This window comes from Pezoporus occidentalis, unplaced genomic scaffold, assembly GCF_034315485.1.
Source record: "Pezoporus occidentalis ecotype Australia unplaced genomic scaffold, CSIRO_AGI_Poc_V1 ctg187, whole genome shotgun sequence".
NCBI classification, from domain to species: Eukaryota; Metazoa; Chordata; class Aves; order Psittaciformes; family Psittacidae; genus Pezoporus; species Pezoporus occidentalis.
Window position 1 is genome coordinate 1,500,064 of NW_026913715.1, and position 16,721 is coordinate 1,516,784.

The 16,721-nt window shown below is 53.9% G+C and overlaps 2 protein-coding genes and 1 non-coding gene across 5 annotated transcripts in view; all 3 read left to right on the forward strand.

Annotated features, from left to right (window-relative positions):
* The first annotated feature begins 96 nt into the window (after window positions 1–96).
* The window catches only part of RPL12 (ribosomal protein L12), a 137,238-nt gene continuing 120,613 nt past the window's right edge, over window positions 97–16,721 (forward strand). The window contains exons 1-7 of one of the 3 annotated variants that reach the window (XM_062616030.1): window positions 97–219; window positions 390–463; window positions 572–670; window positions 1,586–1,667; window positions 2,173–2,259; window positions 2,597–2,709; window positions 2,795–2,886. In XM_062616030.1, coding sequence (XP_062472014.1) covers window positions 183–219; window positions 390–463; window positions 572–670; window positions 1,586–1,667; window positions 2,173–2,259; window positions 2,597–2,709; window positions 2,795–2,800 — 498 coding nt within the window. In that variant the 5' untranslated portion in view covers window positions 97–182 and the 3' untranslated portion in view covers window positions 2,801–2,886. Of the gene's footprint in view, window positions 220–249; window positions 270–339; window positions 464–571; window positions 671–1,585; window positions 1,668–2,172; window positions 2,260–2,596; window positions 2,710–2,794; window positions 2,887–16,721 lie in introns of those variants that run through there. The other 2 variants (XM_062616028.1, XM_062616029.1) reach the window with 2 other exon arrangements.
* LOC134162371 (small nucleolar RNA SNORA65) lies at window positions 1,314–1,441 on the forward strand. Its single transcript, XR_009964303.1, has one exon. It is a non-coding gene; the product is annotated as a small nucleolar RNA SNORA65 (small nucleolar RNA).
* ZMYND19 (zinc finger MYND-type containing 19) lies at window positions 5,806–15,762 on the forward strand. Its single transcript, XM_062616024.1, has 6 exons — window positions 5,806–5,940; window positions 6,069–6,128; window positions 7,372–7,478; window positions 12,768–12,908; window positions 13,894–14,074; window positions 15,064–15,762. The coding sequence occupies exons 1-6, from the start codon at window positions 5,890–5,892 to the stop codon at window positions 15,205–15,207; spliced, it is 684 nt and encodes a 227-aa protein (XP_062472008.1). The 5' UTR covers window positions 5,806–5,889; the 3' UTR covers window positions 15,208–15,762.

Below are 16,721 nucleotides of genomic sequence, written 5' to 3' on the forward strand. Positions count from 1 at the left end.
GCTGTCCCCCCGCTCACTGCCCGCCCTGCGCCGCGAACTCTCGCGAGATCTACGAGACTATATCTAGTGCCCGCTGGGGGGCGACGTTCCTTCCGCCGCCCCGCCCGGCCGCGCAGGAGCTCGTGTGTCTGCATCCGCCTCCATCCGCCTCCATCCGCCTCCATCCGCCTCCATCCGCCGCCATGCCGCCCAAGTTCGACCCCAACGAGATCAAAGTCGGTACGTCCCGGTTGGCGGAGCGGTGGATGGGGTGCGGAGCGCTGGATGGGGTGCGGAGCGGGCAGTGAGGGCGGGCTGGGCCCGGCGGAGCGGTGGATGGGGTGCGGAGCGGGCAGTGAGGGCGGGCCCGGCCCGGCGGAGCGGGGCTGACGCGCGTTGTGTCCCCGCAGTGTACCTGCGCTGCACCGGCGGGGAGGTCGGCGCCACGTCCGCTCTGGCCCCCAAGATCGGACCCCTCGGCTTGGTACGTTCCGCGGCACCGGGCGGGGACGCCTCACGGGGATGGGCTATGGGGGTCCCGCACCCTCCGCTCCAGTCCTGGCCGCGGTGTTAACGCGTGTTCAATTTTCAGTCCCCCAAGAAGGTCGGGGATGACATCGCCAAGGCCACGGGAGACTGGAAGGGGCTGCGGATCACGGTGAAGCTGACCATCCAGAACAGGCAAGCCCAGGTACTGAACGCCACAAGGGATGGTGCCGTGGGCAAGCGCGAGGCTCAGCCCTGTGCTGCTTGCAACAACCACGAGCATCAGTCCCGGCAGGGTCCACTCAGCCCTTCATCCTTCCGAGGTGGATAAAGTGAGTGCCACACAGCACAGTGTGGGGGTCTGCTGGAGAGACCTGGAAACGTGCAGGGAGCGCTCTGAGTGCTGCTGGTTCAGAGCCCGCAGCAGTTGTGTGTGTGTGAACCTGGGGCTGCGAGGCTGAGGCCCCTGGCCTGCAATAGATAAGATGTGCTCATGGAATGCTGTGGGTTGGAAGGGAGGTTTAGGATCTGTGCCGGCGCCTCAGCATCCTCATAGGGAAGAGCTTCTGCCTAAGAGCTCATCTCAGTCTCCCCTCTGGCAGGTTAAAGCCATTCCCCTTGGCCTGTCCCTGCAGGCCCTTGTCCAAAGCCCCTCTTCATGTTTCCTGTAGCCCCTGTAGGTACTGGGAGCTGCTCTGAGGTTTCCCCTTAAGGAGGCTTCTCCATGTGCCAAAGTTGATCTTTTGTCCTGTTTCATGTAAATTGTTTGTACAGAACATCTGAGCAGGAAAAAGCTGTTTGAACCAACACAAATTACTGCAAACCTCCTTCACATAACCCTGTAGCCACCTGCCACTATACCTGCCCTGCATTCCGTGGCTGGTATATTCCAGTGGTGAGCTGAGAGGAAACCCAGTCTAGGAAGCAGCCCTCTCCTGGCTGTGGGGAGGCCTGTGCCGAAAGCCTGGGAACATGCTTCTGCATCCCAATAGTCTGTCCTGGAGAGCCAGCCAGAGCCACACTGCTCTGGCAAGGGGCTTCCCGGGCACTGGGTCCAGTATGTCTCTTACCTCCCTGCTGCTGCTTACAGGGGGGGAAGAATTAATCTCTCTTTGTTTAGATAGAGGTTGTTCCTTCTGCCTCTGCTCTGATTATCAAAGCTCTGAAGGAGCCTCCTCGTGACAGGAAGAAGCAGAAAAACAGTAAGTGTTCATTTTTGGCTTAGTTCTGTGTGGTTTGGGGGAGGGAGAGGAACAGGCTCCCACCTCTTAGATCATCCGGTATAAACTGCCAAACAAGCAGTGAGCGGCTGTGTCTGGGGCAGCCCTGCGTGCAGACACAAGCAGGATTTGGGTTCTTGATGATGGGTTAGAGCAGCCACTGCCACCGTTCTGTCCTGCAGCACTGGGCACTGCAGCCCGGAGGTGAGCTGGTGGAAGATGACTCATGACATGGAGTCACTCTTGGAATCCCAGATTGCTTTGTGTTGGAAGGGACCTCAAAGCTCTTCCAGGCATGGGAAAGACTTAGAGGGTCTCCGCGGAGCCTTCTCTTCCCCAGCTGAAGCAGCCCAGCTCTCAGCTTGCCTTCTCACGGGTGTCTTTGTGCCCAAGCCTGGGAGCAGATGTGCTGAGGTGTAAAGTGGCTCCCATTGCTGAGGCTGGAGGGAGCTGCAGTGTCAGTGCTTACGTGACCCTTCCTCCCCAGTCAAGCACAGCGGCAGTGTCAGCTTTGACGAGATCGTGGCCATCGCGCGGCAGATGCGGCACCGGTCCCTGGCCCGTGAGCTCTCAGGTACGTGCTGTGGTGGGATGCACGGTCCTGCTCTGCTCCCCGGAGAGCCTGCTCCCATTGCCGGGTGAGCCCTGCGCTGTGGTGTGGGAACAGCTCCCATGGGATGGCGGGCCTGGCCTTCCTCCTGGTGGAGGTTGTACAGGATGGTGATGGTGCTTTCTGGTGTGCTCCTTGTGAAACTGGTGCACCAGACCCAGTGTAGGCGACTTGCTGTCCCCGGTGAGCCCTGCAACACCCCCAGGAGGGTAGGTGGGATGGTGAAGAGTGAAGTTCCCCAGTTGCTCTTCACAGCTTTCCCTGTGGTAAAGCACTGATGAGCTGCCTCTTCCCCCTGCAGGGACAATCAAGGAGATCCTTGGGACTGCCCAATCAGTGGGTTGCAGCATTGATGGTCGGCACCCACATGACATCATTGATGACATCAATAGCGGTGCAATTGAGTGCCCAGCTGTAAGTACCCACCACGGAAACATGCTGTACTGTTCCAAGTACTGTAAGATTTCCACTAATGAGCTGTGCTTGCTTCTTCCAACAGAGCTAGGGCTGGAGAAATGAAGTTGCTGTATAAAGGCTCCTGAGGTTTTTTGTAGCACTTTAAGTACTTAATAAAAGACCCAGTTGTCTGCAGGCAGTGCTGTTGTCTTCGTTGTCGTCTGTCATGGGAGCAGTGGATCCTGGCTGAGGACCACCTGCCCTCTCTCTTGCCCATGGTGCTGGTTCTTAATGCACATCAGAGCCAGATGATCATTTCCGATCTGCTTCCCTGAAACCCTCTGCTTGAGGCAGCACTGAGCTGGGAGCAGTTCCCTCAAGCCAGCTCTCCAGTCAGGAGCAAATCGTGCTCACTGACTTGGGGCCTGTGTAAAGCTTCCTGTGTGCTCACTGAACGCACCTTGGGGCAGGAAGTGGTGTCTGCTGTTAGGGCAAGTGCTGTGGTAATGGGTCCAGCTTCCCTTGAGCCCCCACAGCATGCCACAACCAAGCATGGGGAGCTTCACAGAATCCCAGACCGGTTTGGGTTGGAAGGGACCTTAAGGCTGATGCAGCTCCAACCCCTGCCATGGGCAGGGACACTTTTCACTAGAGCAGCTTGCTCCAAGCCCCTATGTCCAGCCTGGCCTTGAACACTGCCAGGGATGGGGCAGCCACAGCTTCTCTGGGCACCCTGTGCCAGCGCCTCAGCACCCTCCCAGGGAAGAGCTTCTGCCTGAGAGCTCATCTCAGTCTCCCCTCTGGCAGGTTAAAGCCATTCCCCTTGGCCTGTCCCTGCAGACCCTTGTCTAAAGCCCCTCCAGGTTTCCTATACCCCCTTTAGGCACTGGAGCTGCTCTAAGGTTCTCTCCAGGCTCCAGGAACAGCATTGCCAGGGATTACAGGACCTGTGGAGGACAGGGTTGTGTGCCATGGTTGCTCAGAGTTGTTAGGGTTGGAGGGGACCTCTGGAGATGAATCCTAGTCCTGCCCTTGGTTACCAGGAGGAACCTCTGGCCTGTGTGGCACTGTGGGTTGGGAAAGGAGAAGTTTCCCAGCCTGCCTCTACAGGATCCAAACTGCCAGGTCAGCACTGGGGCCAGCCCAAAGAAACTGCAGCCTTCCTCTGTTCCACCATGGCCCTTCTGCCTGAAACTAAGGAAGCTTCAACTCCCATTTTGCCCTGAGCTGATGGGCAGAGGGAGCTGCCGGGATCCCTGGTGAGGGCTGGGCTGGCAGCTGTTCTTAAAGCAGAAGTGACCAAGCCCTGCCCCAGGTGTCCCCAGGGGGATGGTGGTTCCTGATCATCCTGAGGTTTTGCCCCATTCTGGACCTGTCTGTCCTGTGCAGCTGGGCTGGACCTTGGGCAGCTGTGTGTGCTGCTGCCTCCACCCCATGCCCTGAGCCTGGGCTGGGTCCTGTGGTGCTGCATCAGCTGCTGGAAGCAGAAACAGGAGAGTTTGAGGCTTTGCTCTTTCATTTGCCTTTCCTTCTGCCCTATGAGGGCTTTTTTTTCTGAGGCAGCTGGGCAAGGAAGAGGAACCCTTGCCAGAATCCAAGCCAGTGGCCACCTTTGCTTGGACCTGGATACTCCCTGAGCAAGGGGCAGACACGGGTCCTCCTGCCCTGCAACCTGCCCCTTCCCCACCTCCCAAAACACAGGGAACTGCAGCACCCCTCTAGTTTAAATTAGCTCAGTGTTTGGTGCCCCTGGCGTTAGAAGCCCCCCACCTTAGTGTGAAGCCCAGACTCTTGGGAGCTCTTGGCTCAAGGGGTCCTGGGGCTGTCCTGGGTACCCGGCACCCATCCTGTGGGATTTCCCCACTTGGCAGTGCTGGAAGTAATTGGAAAAGGGATTTCTTTTGCTCAAGGGGAGTTCTCCTGGGGCAGGGCACAAACATTGCCCTGCTGCTGTGCTCTGGTAGAAGGGATGTAGTGCTTGGAAGCAGGGCACACACCCCAAACCAGGCTTCTTAAAAAGGAGGCAGAGGATGGATAGTAATGACTTACATTAGCTTCACATTTAAAATCCATCTTCTTGATAACTCTATCTGAGCTCCAAAGTCAGGAGGTTTTCCACCCTGGTGACCTGCGTCATCCAGGAAATAGGGAAGGGGACGCTGAGAAGCTGCTCAGCACCCTTAAGAGTGAACTTCTGCCTAAGATCTCCCCGTTGTCCTGTCCCTACAGGCCCTTGTCCAAAGCCCCTCTACAGGTTTCCTGCAGCCCCTTTAGGCACTGGAGCTGCTCTAAGGTCTCCCCTTCAAGAGCCTTCTCCAGGCTGACCCAGCTCTCTCACAGTCGCATCACTGCTCCCTCCTGAGGGTCTGCTCCACCACAGGGAGGGAAGACAGAAGCCAGGATTCAGCTTTGGATTCAGTGTTTGTCTTGTTTGGATGCTTCTGGCTCCGGGTTAAACCTCTCGTGTCACCCATGTTCCTCAGGCTACGGCTGTGCCATCCCACCCCTGACGTGTCACTTTGGGGGTCGGACCCACGTCACCCGCCCATCGGTTTGCCCTCTGAATCCTGTGTCCGTGTTCCAAGTGTCCCCGCGGAGCAGGCCGGTGTCCGGCACGGGACGCACGTGCTCGGCTGCGGGCTCCTCGCGCGGGAAGCTCCGTGAGCCCCTTTGGGTTCAGCCGCGGTTCGCGCTTTGGGGGGCTCCGGGGCCCTTCGTCCGCCGGGCGCGCCGGGACCGCCGCAGCAGGACCCGCCCGGCCCCGGGGCTCCGCGGCTGCCCCCGCGGGGCCCGGAGGAGGAGGAGGAGGAGCCTCAGCGGCCGCGCGGTGCCTCCCTTAAGCCCCGCCCCCTTCTCCTCCCGCACTCTCCCGTCTTGGCGGCACAAAGCTTCCCGCGAACGTGACGTCACCGCCCGCACCTCCCTCTCCCGCCCGGAGCCCGCGCTCGGCGCGGCTGTTCCCTCCGGCCCTCCCCCCCCCGCTCCCCTTCCCCACGTGATCCTGCGCCTCCCGCCCATTGGACCACCCGGCGGCGTAGTAAGAGTGACGCTCCGCGCGGCGCGGGCCGCCATTGGCCGGGCTCGCGCTGGTGGGAGGTGGTGCGGTGCCCCGCCCCCCCCCCGGGTGTGCGCGAGGCGGCGGCGCGTGGCAGCGGCTCGGAGGGGCGCGCGCGGGCCGGGCCCGGACCCGGACCCGCCATGACCGACTTCAAGCTGGGCATCGTGCGGCTGGGCCGGGTGGCCGGGAAGGTGCGGGGGGGGCGGGATCGGCATCGGGATGGGGATCGGGGGTGGGGGGGTTGGCCGGGGCCGCGGGAGGGCCGGGCCGGGCCGGGGCGTGCGGCCGCGCTGACGGCCGCGGTGCCGCTGTGTTTCAGACCAAGTACACGCTGATCGACGAGCAGGACATCCCGCTGGTGGAGAGCTTCTCCTTCGAGGTGAGGCCCCGCCACCCCCGTGCCCCCTCCCCTCGCCCCGCGGGACCCGCCGCTGCCTTCGCCCGCTTCTTCCCTCGCTCGCACCCCCCCCCCGTGTGCCCCGAACCCGCCGCCAGTCCCGCGCTGAGCCGCGGGGCCGGGCGGCGCTGCCCGATCTCCCGGTTCCCCTCGTGGGCCGCGCTTAAGGAGCTGCCGTGGGAGGGCCCGGCCTGGCCCGGGGCGGGGGGGGGGGGCGGTGGGGAACGTTTGAGATGGATGCAGGACCGGTGGGAGCGTTTTCCAGGGGGAAAAGTTCCGTTTCCTGGTTCAAAAACAAGCGTTGGTTTAAAGCGGATCGTTCTGACGTAGTTTTAAACAAACTAACGCATCGGGTAGTTGAAAACAATTTCCATGTGAGTATTTATGGTCATGATTTTATAGCCTTAAATTTACCGTGTAGGTTTTTTTCTTTCCTCTTCCCATGTGTGTCCGCTGTGAGAACAGCTCATTTGTCTGCCCGTGTCGGGGCTGGCGGCCTTTAAACTGCTCACCCCACACCCAGCCCTGATGAGTAAATGTGCTCCGAGTTAACTTGCTGCATCCCGGGGAAGCCGTTGTCTCTGGCACCCGCTGCAGGTGGATCCTGCGAGGCTCTGGGGGGAAGGACCGCAGGGGGGTTGGAGGAGGGACAGTGGGTGCTTCGGGGCTCCTCATAGGAGGAGCTGCCAGAAAGCTCCACATCCGCTCGTTCCTCCATGGTGGTTGCTCACCATAAGCATGTCCTAGCGCTGCAAGCACCTGGAATCTCTCTGGTCCTTAGTACAGCTCTCAAGCATCGGGGTTGGGGAGGGGAGGGAAAAGGGCAGGACCATTCCTCCCACTGGGAACCTCTCATTAGGTTGGTGTAAAGCAGCACCAAAGATGAAGCCTCAGTGCCATGATGACACTGGAATTTATACCTGAGTGGAGATGGAGCCTCCAGGCTTCCAGCCAGGTTGGGGCTGTCCTTTGTCCAGTGGGGCACATCCATGCTCAGCTCCTTTGTCCAGTGGAGCACATCCATGCTCAGCCTCCTTTTCCCCTTTCCTAACCCCCAGTAGCAGAGCCAGTGGTTTCCCTGTGGAGGTTTGAAACCACTCAAATTCCACTGAGGCTGAACAGCGGAAACAAGTGCTCAATGGTGGGTCCTTCCCCTCTGCCAGGGGCGTGTGTGTGCTCTGCTGTGTGGTGGTGGGTGTGCTCACAGCCTTTCCTTCTTCCCTAGGCTCGGATGGAGGTCGATGCTGATGGAAATGGTGCTAAAATCTTTGCTTATGCCTTCGACAAGAACCGCGGGAGAGGATCCGGCCGCCTCCTGCACGAGCTGCTCTGGTAGGTGTGCTAGGAGAGCTGAAGGCTTTGAGGGTCACAGAGGTGGAGTTTGCTGCCATCACCTTGTGTGGTGTTCATCCCTCAGCCTGGAGTATGTGAAGTCTTTGCAGGAGGCTTACAGCTCCGCTCGGCTGCAAGCCCAGCACAGGGGATGCCCAGAGGTGTTGCTGGGGCTTGGTTTTGCACTGAGCCCTCAATCAGCTGAGCTTCTAAAAATGCTATATACAAGGGAAAGAGAGGTGGGTACTATTCCAGCATACGCTGTTTAGATGTGAGAAATGCTGATGCAGCTTTGGTTGGAGGTGGGGAGCAGGGGTCTGGCTCCATTTAATAGGTGAAGACAAACCTTTGAAGTTTGGTTTGCTGGTTCTTTTTCACCCTGTGATAACCAGGTACTTGGTACTGGCACCAGTGCAAATGGGCAGGGCACTGGAGAGAGACAGAGCTAATGATAACTGAAAACTTTGGGTGTTTTGTCTGGCCTCTCGGAAAGCTGCCTGCAGGGGAGCAGATTCATATTGCCCAGAGAGGTGGTGGATGCCTCATCCTTGGAGACATCCAAGGCCAGGCTGGATGTGGTTCTGGGCAACCTGATCTAGGTGAGGATGTCCCTGCTCGTTGCAGGGGGTTGGAGCTGGGTGAGCTTTAAGGTCCCTTCCAACCCAAACCATTCTATGATCCTGTATCAGCTGCAGTGTCTTATTGTCCCTGTTCTAAGAGTCATTTCTGGACACCATTTGTAGCTGCCTGTTAGGTTTCAGAGGCCAGCTTGCTTGTGAGAGATGAGCTTATGCAGTGAGCTGAGGTGTTGCTCTCTGTAGGTGTGTTCCTGGGCTTCTAGAACTCTGCTGAAGAGCAGTTACTGCTTCTGAAAGCCTTTCTGAGAAGTTCAGCACGTTTCCTGTTCAGTTCCATAAGCCATCCTTAGGAGTCCCAGTGCCCAAGGTACTGCTGTGCTGTTAGTGTTGCAGGTTACTTTTCATTCCCAGTCTGGTCTCTACCAGAGGAAGGAGCCAGGAAGAGCAGCAGAGGCTATTAGTATTATTTGCAATCAGCTCATTAAATATGGATTTTAACCTGCATCTGTTAATGTTTAATCCTGTTGCACATATAACTTTGGTGAAAATGATTATGAGGTTGGCTGCAGTGTGTGGGTTAAGTCATTGTCAGCTCCTAACTGTGAACCTCAGACAGTAGTAATTGTAAGTGCACTGAACAGCACCTTCACAGCATTCCAGCTGGCTGGTGCAGGTGAGGGCAGCCCAGCTCTGTGCTCATTACCATCATTGCCTCTTCTGGTTTGTTTCAGTTAAATTAGGGAATAACCCTGGGGTGTTGTTAGGTAATTCAGACTGTGTCACCCTGCGTGCCTGGTGCACAGACCAGAACTCTGTTGGAGAGGCAGAACTTGTCCTTTGCGAGAAGGGTGGTGCTGAAGGTTTTGGAGCTTTGGAAGACGAGAGATGGGCAGCGCTGGTCATTGCTGTTTGCAGAGCTAGCCTTGCTTCTTGGGGAAATGAAAAGCAAAGAACTTGAATTACTGCAGGTGTAGGAGTGTGATTTACCTGTTGTGCCCCACAGGTACCCCAAAAAATCAGCTCACTGAAAACTCTCACCCAACTGCGTGCTTCTGGTTTAAGGTAAAGGGCACAGGCACACGTTGGATGCTGTGGCAAAGCAGGTTTAGAAGCATGTCTTTCTAATTTGGTTAAGCAGGTCTCTCTGCTTACGTAGAGAGCAGGGAGCTTGTAGCCACCACAGGGACCTTCTCCCACTCCTGCCCCGAAGTCCTCCCTGCTGCTGGGAGTGAACTGCGGCACTAAATGGGCGCCAAGATCTGAAAAACACCCACATGTGCTGCAATCCTCCTTCAGGAAGAACTTCTGCAGCCTCCCTGGTGCTCGCTGTGTCTCAGGCTGGGCTGTCAGCAACTCCAGAGCAGGGTTTGAACGTCTCTGGGTAGGGACCTGCAAGTAAGTCTGTCATCTTCTCACCCTGTTCCCTGTATAGAAAGCCCAGCTTGCTGTATTTTGGCTGGGTGCAGTGATGTTCCCTGGGGAACAGCAGCATCAGATTAGTCATAAGTATCAGTAACTGCCTGCTCAAAAAGACAGTGAAGACCTGATTTCTTTTTAAGGGCACTTACCATCACACTGTGTTAGCCTACTCAGTGCTGGTTCCTGACTTGAATCGGTGCTGTTTGTACTTGGCACTTCCATCACTGGCCTCAGTTCCTAAGTTAGCTGCTGAAATACCAAAAGAACAGGATCCAGTTAATCCCCTGCATTTCTGGTTGAAGTTTTGGTTTAAGTGTTTTGCCTGGCATCTTGTAGGAACTCAGTGTGCTGAGGGATGTAGCCGCTTTGGCTCTACTGAAGAGTTAGCTGTGTTACTGAGCCTGTTTCTTTTCTGTCCCCTTCTGCAAGAAACAAGGGGAGGTGTTCCATGAGCCAGATGCTCCCTGCACACTTCTGGTTAACTTAGAATCACCCCAGCCTGGTTTGTGTTGGAAGGGACCTTAAAGCTCATCCAGCTCCAACCCCTGCCACGGGCAGGGACACCTTCCACTAGAGCAGCTTGCTCCAAGCCCCTGTGTCCAACCTGGCCTTGAACACTGCCAGGGATGGGGCAGCCACAGCTTCTCTGGGCACCCTGTGCCAGCGCCTCAGCACCCTCCCAGGGAAGAGCTTCTGCCTAAGAGCTCATCTCAGTCTCCCCTCTGGCAGGTTAAAGCCATTCCCCTTGGCCTGTCCCTACATCCCTTGTCCCAAGCCCCTCTCCAGCTTTCCTGCAGCCCCTTTAGGCACTGGAGCTGCTCTCAGGTCTCCCCTTCAGGAGCCTTCTCTTCTCCAGGCTGCCCCAGCCCAGCTCTCTCAGCCTGGCTCCAGAGCAGAGCTGCTCCAGCCCTCGCAGCATCTCCATGGCCTCCTCTGGCCTCTCTCCAACAGCTCCACGTCCCTCTTGTGCTGCTGCCCCAGAGCTGGATCAGGACTCAGGGGGGGTCTCCCCAGAGCACAGCAGAGGGGCAGGATCCCCTCCCTGAGCTGCTGCTCACAGGATGCACACTACTGGCTCATGCTGAGCTTCTCGGCACCCAGCACCCCCAGGTCCTTCTCCCCAGGGCTGCTCTGAATCACATCTCTGCCCAGCCTGTATCTGTGCTTGGGATTGCCCTGACCCAGGCACGGGACCTTGCACTTGGCCTGTCTTCTGGAGATGGTCCATGCTGCACATTCATGAAGTGTAAGTCTAGGCTGAGAAGTAGTGTGTGCTGTGCAGAGGTTGCTTCACTATGGGTAGCGGGAAGGGACTCTCTTGGGTTTGTTAGCACTAACTGTCATCTCAGTCGGGTGGTTCTGCACTAACACTTCCGCTGGGCAGCAGCAGCAAGGCCCAGTTTGCACTTTTCCTTTGGCCTTGTCACTTGAGGTAATAGAGGAACTGACAGCAATGTGAACAAATGGGGTTTGTACAACGGGAGGAAGATGGGCTCACTGGGGCAGTATTTGCTTAGGGGGTTGTGGGTGCAGATCCAGGCTCAGCAGGAGCAGTGGTAGGTCTGTGCCACGCTGCTGCCATTTCCTGGTGTTATGAGCCAGTCTCTTGTAATCCTCTCTCCTCCAACTCCAACCTTTATTAAACTGGCATTATCTAATCTATTCAACAACATTTCTTTGCTTGGTCTTAGCCTCCCTTCCTCCCCCGCCCAGGGTTTGCTCTTGCTCTGGACTCCCTCCTCCTATCTCTCTTGTTGGCACTTGTCCTGGTCTCAGTTGCAGGACCTTAACTCCTCCCCTGGCTCTGTGTCTGACCGATGCTCACCTTCATCTGTTCAGGTCCATGTACCTCCTGGGTTCCCACTTGTAGCCCTCAGGATTCCTGATGTCCTTTGCCAGACGCTTTGGGAGCCTTCAGGAGCACAGAAGTAGCTTTTCCTCCTCTAGGGCATTTCAGCAGGCTCCTTTCCATAGCTGTTTGCTGTTGTTGGGGTTTCATCCCCTCTGCATGTTCTCCTGCAGGGCTGTGTGCTGTGTGTAGCCTCTCCCAGGGAATCTTACTCACTAAATTCTAGGAAGTTTGGCGTATGTGTGAATTACAAGTGGTTTTCCTTCCCCCAAAGTATAGAATTTAAACATACCTGGGTGGATTTTGACAAAACAAAGACAACATTTTTCATTATCAGTCTAATTGAAATGAATTTCCCTGTTCTGCTGGATAAAGCTTTGTAAAGGGGGGGAAAAAGTGGGATTTTTTTAACTGGGCAAATGTTCCCTCTTCACAATTGGATCCCTGTTTGAACTGAAGTGTTCAGTGGACACTGAGCAGGAAGCAGAGGAAGCAGCATCCAGACTAGACTCAGGTGAAGTTGCAAGTAGCTGTTGGAAGTGGCTCCTAGAAGGAAATGTTGAGTAACCCTCAGGCAGATGCTGACAGCTTTCCATGCTTTAATGCTGTCAGGCTGTTCCCTCTGTGCATGGAACCCATCATGGCACAGCAGGCATTCCAAGACACAGCTGCTGCCCAAGCCTTGCATTTCAGGTGGGATGGGGATTCCTGCAAGAAGTGATATGGAAACTTGTCCAGGCACAAGGGTGCTTGACAGTGAACTTGATACCTCCTGAAAGGGGAGCTGAAAGGAAGGTGGAATGGGAAATGCAAACTGTTAAAGGCAATAGGGAAGAATTGCAGCAAGACTTAATGAGCAGCTATCCCCTGGTTTGGCTTTTAGCACATTTCAGATGTCTCTTGGTCAGCTGTGGAGTCATTGCAGACTTTGTGTGTTACACTCAGAGTCTAAAAGGCATTTGCATACTTGGTGAAACCTCTGTCCTGTTGCTTGTTAAGAGACATTTCTTCATAAATAACAAACCGAGTTCACACCAGTGCCACACTTGCATTAATCTGTCTGATAGGATTTCTTATTAAAGCAATAAAACACCATTGGCACCTTTCAGCTCTGCTCTGGGGAACACAGCAATTGCAGAGATGCTCTTGCGGTAACTGGAGTAGTCGTGCCTGGAACTTTCTTTGCAATATGCTTACAATTGTACTGTACCACGCCTGTTTTTTGATTCAACTCATTTATAATGGAAATAACCTCCTGGACCGAGTCTCTTTCTTCTGGGGGCTGGTATATCTGATGTCTCTTAGTAACTCAAGCTTTACTGAGCCTGTTCTGGGGACAGCAGGCTAAAATGCAGCATGTCCTCCAGAATCAGTGTGATTCTTTGCTTTTTAGCTATAGAGTCTGTTCATTGCTGAGCTCCATGTTGGTTTTGTCTCCTGCAGGGAGAGACACCGGGGAGGGATTGCTCCTGGCTTTCAGGTTGTACATCTGAACTCGGTGACAGTGGACAACCGCCTCGACAATCTGCGCCTGGTTCCTTGGGGGTGGAAACCCAAAGCTGAGGACATCTCTAGTAAACAAAGGTATGTCAGTGGCTGGCAGGGGGCTGCCATCAGGAAGCTTGAAAATACCTGAAATTGTCTCCTTCCTTTAGTGATTTTCATCTGGCAGAGCCTTTTGTATTTGACCTTGGGCTGCTTACACATCACTGCACATCTGTGCTTCCTCACTTGGATACCAGAGTTAATGCTCAGTGTTCCTGCTGGCTGTGAGCGGACCAGCTCACCCCATGCTGTTATTGTGCAGAGGTTCTGCCATGCCAGAGGTTGTCGTCACAGTGAAACAGGCACCTTGTGTTCCCTTCCACTCCAGTGGTGGCATCTGGGCATGCTGAATTAAGTCTGCAGGTTTTACTGGCTTGTGGCTCCCAGGCATTGAAATTCTAACACAGGCTGTAGAAGCCAGCAGCTGCTTGCACTTGTAATGGTGTATCTGAGTCAAAACCCAAATAAGTTCCTGGGATCAGCTCCCATCACCTTTCACTAGTAGGTGGTGGGAACATCCTACATGCCATATTGCACTAACGTGACTCAAAGCACATCAGACTCTTCATGTCAGGATGGGTTTGGCTAATCCAGGATGCAACACTGGCATGTTCATTTTTGATGGGAGACCCAAAACTTACCATCTTACTAGGCATTTGAAACACTTGCAATACCCATCAAATAGGGATGTTCGGAGCTTATTAAGCTAGGTCTGAGAAGTGATAGTGAATGGCAGTGGTACTACAGTGATGCTCCCTAGGAGTTTAAGAACAAAGAACAGACCTCAAGCCATTTACAAAGAAACAATTCTGCTCCATTGTAAATGTTTCTTGATATATATTTTTAACTTATTTTGCATTTAAACTAAAATAACCCTGAAAATATCCAGTATATGAGGAGTGTGTGTAGGCTGAGGCTCCACAGGCTCAATCCAGTGTTAACCCTACTTAGTTAATTTGGAATAAATGTCTCTGTATGCTTATCACGAATTTACAGACCTTATTTGTGCTTGTTTTATTTCCAGGGAACAAAGTCTGTACTGGCTGGCAATCCAGCAGCTTCCCACAGATCCTATAGAAGAGCAGTTCCCTGTACTGAATGTGACGCGATACTACAACGCTAACGGGGATGTGGTGGAGGAGGAAGAGAACTCGTGCACATACTATGAATGTCACTACCCCCCATGCACAATGATTGAAAAGCAGGTATGTGAGGAGTCAGGCTGCTCTGTGTGTGTGTGTGTCCAGGGATGTGTTCCTTGCAATGTAAAGCTTTACACAGTTGCTAAAAGTGAGAATCCTTTTTAGTCAGGTTTTCTTTGGCATGAATCTTGAGGCCCTGTGGTTATCTTCTGTTTGAGAGGAGGTAGTTCTGAATCTGAACAGCAAATGACTTGGTGGTTTGCTGGGAGGAGCCTGATTGTTGCAGAGTGCACAGAAGGACAGGTGGAAGCGTTCCTCTAGGGACACAGAGCTGGGATGAGCAGGCAGCTGGGTAAGACAGGAAGAAGCATTGTAAGAAGGTTTGGGCGGTAGTGGAATCAAAAATAAACTGCTTCACCTTTCATGAGGAGAGGGTGAATTGAGTGGCCTTTATTCAGTGGGGAACTGGGAAGAAAGGCAGCGCTAGTTCTTCACTGTGGGTGGATGAAGTGAAGCAGCATACATAGAGAATGGCAGAGAACAAAATGTACAAGGGCTGTGCCTCTTTGTCAGACACATGTCCTTATTGATGAATATGCAGGGCTCTTCTGAGAGAACAAAAGCTGAGTAGGCTAAAACCATTGTGTTCCACTTCTTTCTCTGGGGAAGAGAATGTTTGCAAAGATGGTCTTAAATGCCCTCTGTTTGACGAAGAGGGAGCTTTACCTTTGATTGGGGTTTGAATACAGGTTTCCTGAGGAGCTGTATGGCAACAGCTGAGCTTGTGCAGCTATCCTGATCATTTCTGAGTTTAAGATGTTTGTGGCTGAAAACAGAACTTAAGCGCTCCAGTATCTTGTCTGTCTGCTAAGCCCACCCTGCAGAAGGAACTGCAAAATGCAACAGATGCAATCCCTTCAGAACTGTCTGACTCTCGTGGTGGGATGTTCATGTTTGTGATGGGTGCAAAAGACCTCATCATAACCGTACTTGGGGAACGGTGTTGGGGTGCTTGGAGCAGGCTCACTGACGCCGTCTTGTGTTCTTCCCAGCTACGTGAATTCAACATCTGTGGCCGCTGCCAGGTGGCGAGGTACTGTGGGTCCCAGTGCCAGCAGAAGGACTGGCCTGCTCACAAGAAGCACTGTCGGGAGAAGAAACGGACCTTCCAGCAGGAGCTGGGACCGGAGCGGTGACCGGGCGGCGCAGGCCTCTTAGCAGCAGGATTCCTTCTCAAAGGCATTGGACTCTTGCTTTTGCACAGTAACAGACTGCTTATTGAAGCCAGAGGCACTGAAGAAGAAAAAACCCTGTGATGCTTGAGCAGAACGGCTGACTGGACTGAGCCAGCTCTGACTGGTGCTGTGGGAAGGGGTTGGGACGACCCTTTCCAGTATTATATTCTCAAGCAAAAAGACTACTGTGGAGGCTCCAGGCAGGAAGCTTCTCATTATTTATATGTTAATACGTTTGTAAACTCCTGTACAGTTTTTGTTAGGACCTCTTGCTAGGACTCAGTAACTGTAATGTCCCGAGAACACGGTGTTGGCCTCAAAGTTGAAAAAAAAAAAAGGAAAAAAAAAAAAGGCACGTAGCAAAAGCTTTTCCTCCCATGTGGCTGCAGTGGCTGCGGTGGTGCCGAGGCCCGAGGCTGGCCCCGGCCTCAGCAGTTGCTTTGGTGAACTCTGCATGGAAGTTATATTTAAGAATAAAAGGGGAGGGGGAGCAAACCAAGTAAAGGTTGGAATGAATCCGTGTCTGCTCTCTAGCTTTCTCCCATCCCCTTCCAGCTGCTTCCAGAGCACAGTTGTGCTTGGACGTGGGGAATACCCGCTCAGTCTGGGGGCATGGGCAGGCTCCAGCATTCCTGCTTTAGGAGAAGGGCTGCTGGACAGTGTGCTTTAAGCAACTGGTGTTTGGGAAGTGGAACGAGCTTTCTTGTTGGGAATCCTTTGTACATAAAGTGGTGGTAGGGAAGCTCGGGTAGTCAGCTCTGTGGGGATGTGGCTGCCCTCATGGCTTCCCTATAAGCACAGTGAGTGCTGCAGTGATGTGCAGATGTGTTTGAGTGATTGAATGTTTGGCAAATTGAGTTAGTTAGTTTTTAAAGAGATGCCATCAATCCAAGAATCATTTTTTGATATTTTTCTGATGCAGGAATGAGTAAAAATAGGAAGGAAGGCGGCCTTGGCTTGCAGGGGACGTGCCTGAGTTTTGTTTTGGACGTCTTGTCTTCATAATCTGATAGTTTTTCCATTATTACCTTAGAAATACAAGGAATATCAACTGAGAGTCCTGAAGAAAATGGATACTTTAGTGCCAGGTGTTACTCTTGTTTCGCAGCAGAAGTTTGGGAGTTGCTGAATGCTTAATGCAGAGCCTTCCTCAGAGTGCTCAGTGAAAGAGGTGTTCAGTTCCTTTGTGAAAGCTCTTCGGAGTTTTGTTTTTTTTTCCATCAGGCTTCACTTTGCCACTTGGTGTTGCAGCGTTGGTCCTGCCTGTGTGCAGTTCGTTGGAAAACGGAGCTGCTGTGGACTTCCAATGTTATATTCTAATATGTGCACAGGAAGTTCTTAGTTTTAGGTTTTGGGTGGGTTTTTGTACTTTGGCTTTAAGCATCTTAGGAAATAACAAAAGTTCTGAAGCTTCCTGCTGGAAGGTCACTTCTTAGGCACTTTGTCAAGTGGCAGCTCTTGAGTCATGGTTATAC

Excerpts from the sequence above, each read along its gene's own strand:
- ZMYND19 (XM_062616024.1), top strand. The coding sequence starts at position 5,890 with ATGACCGACTTCAAGCTGGGCATCGTGCGGCTGGGCCGGGTGGCCGGG. Across the intron at positions 12,909-13,893 it reads GACATCTCTAGTAAACAAAG|GGAACAAAGTCTGTACTGGC; the intron begins GTATGTCAGTGG and ends TTTTATTTCCAG. Across the intron at positions 14,075-15,063 it reads GCACAATGATTGAAAAGCAG|CTACGTGAATTCAACATCTG; the intron begins GTATGTGAGGAG and ends TGTTCTTCCCAG.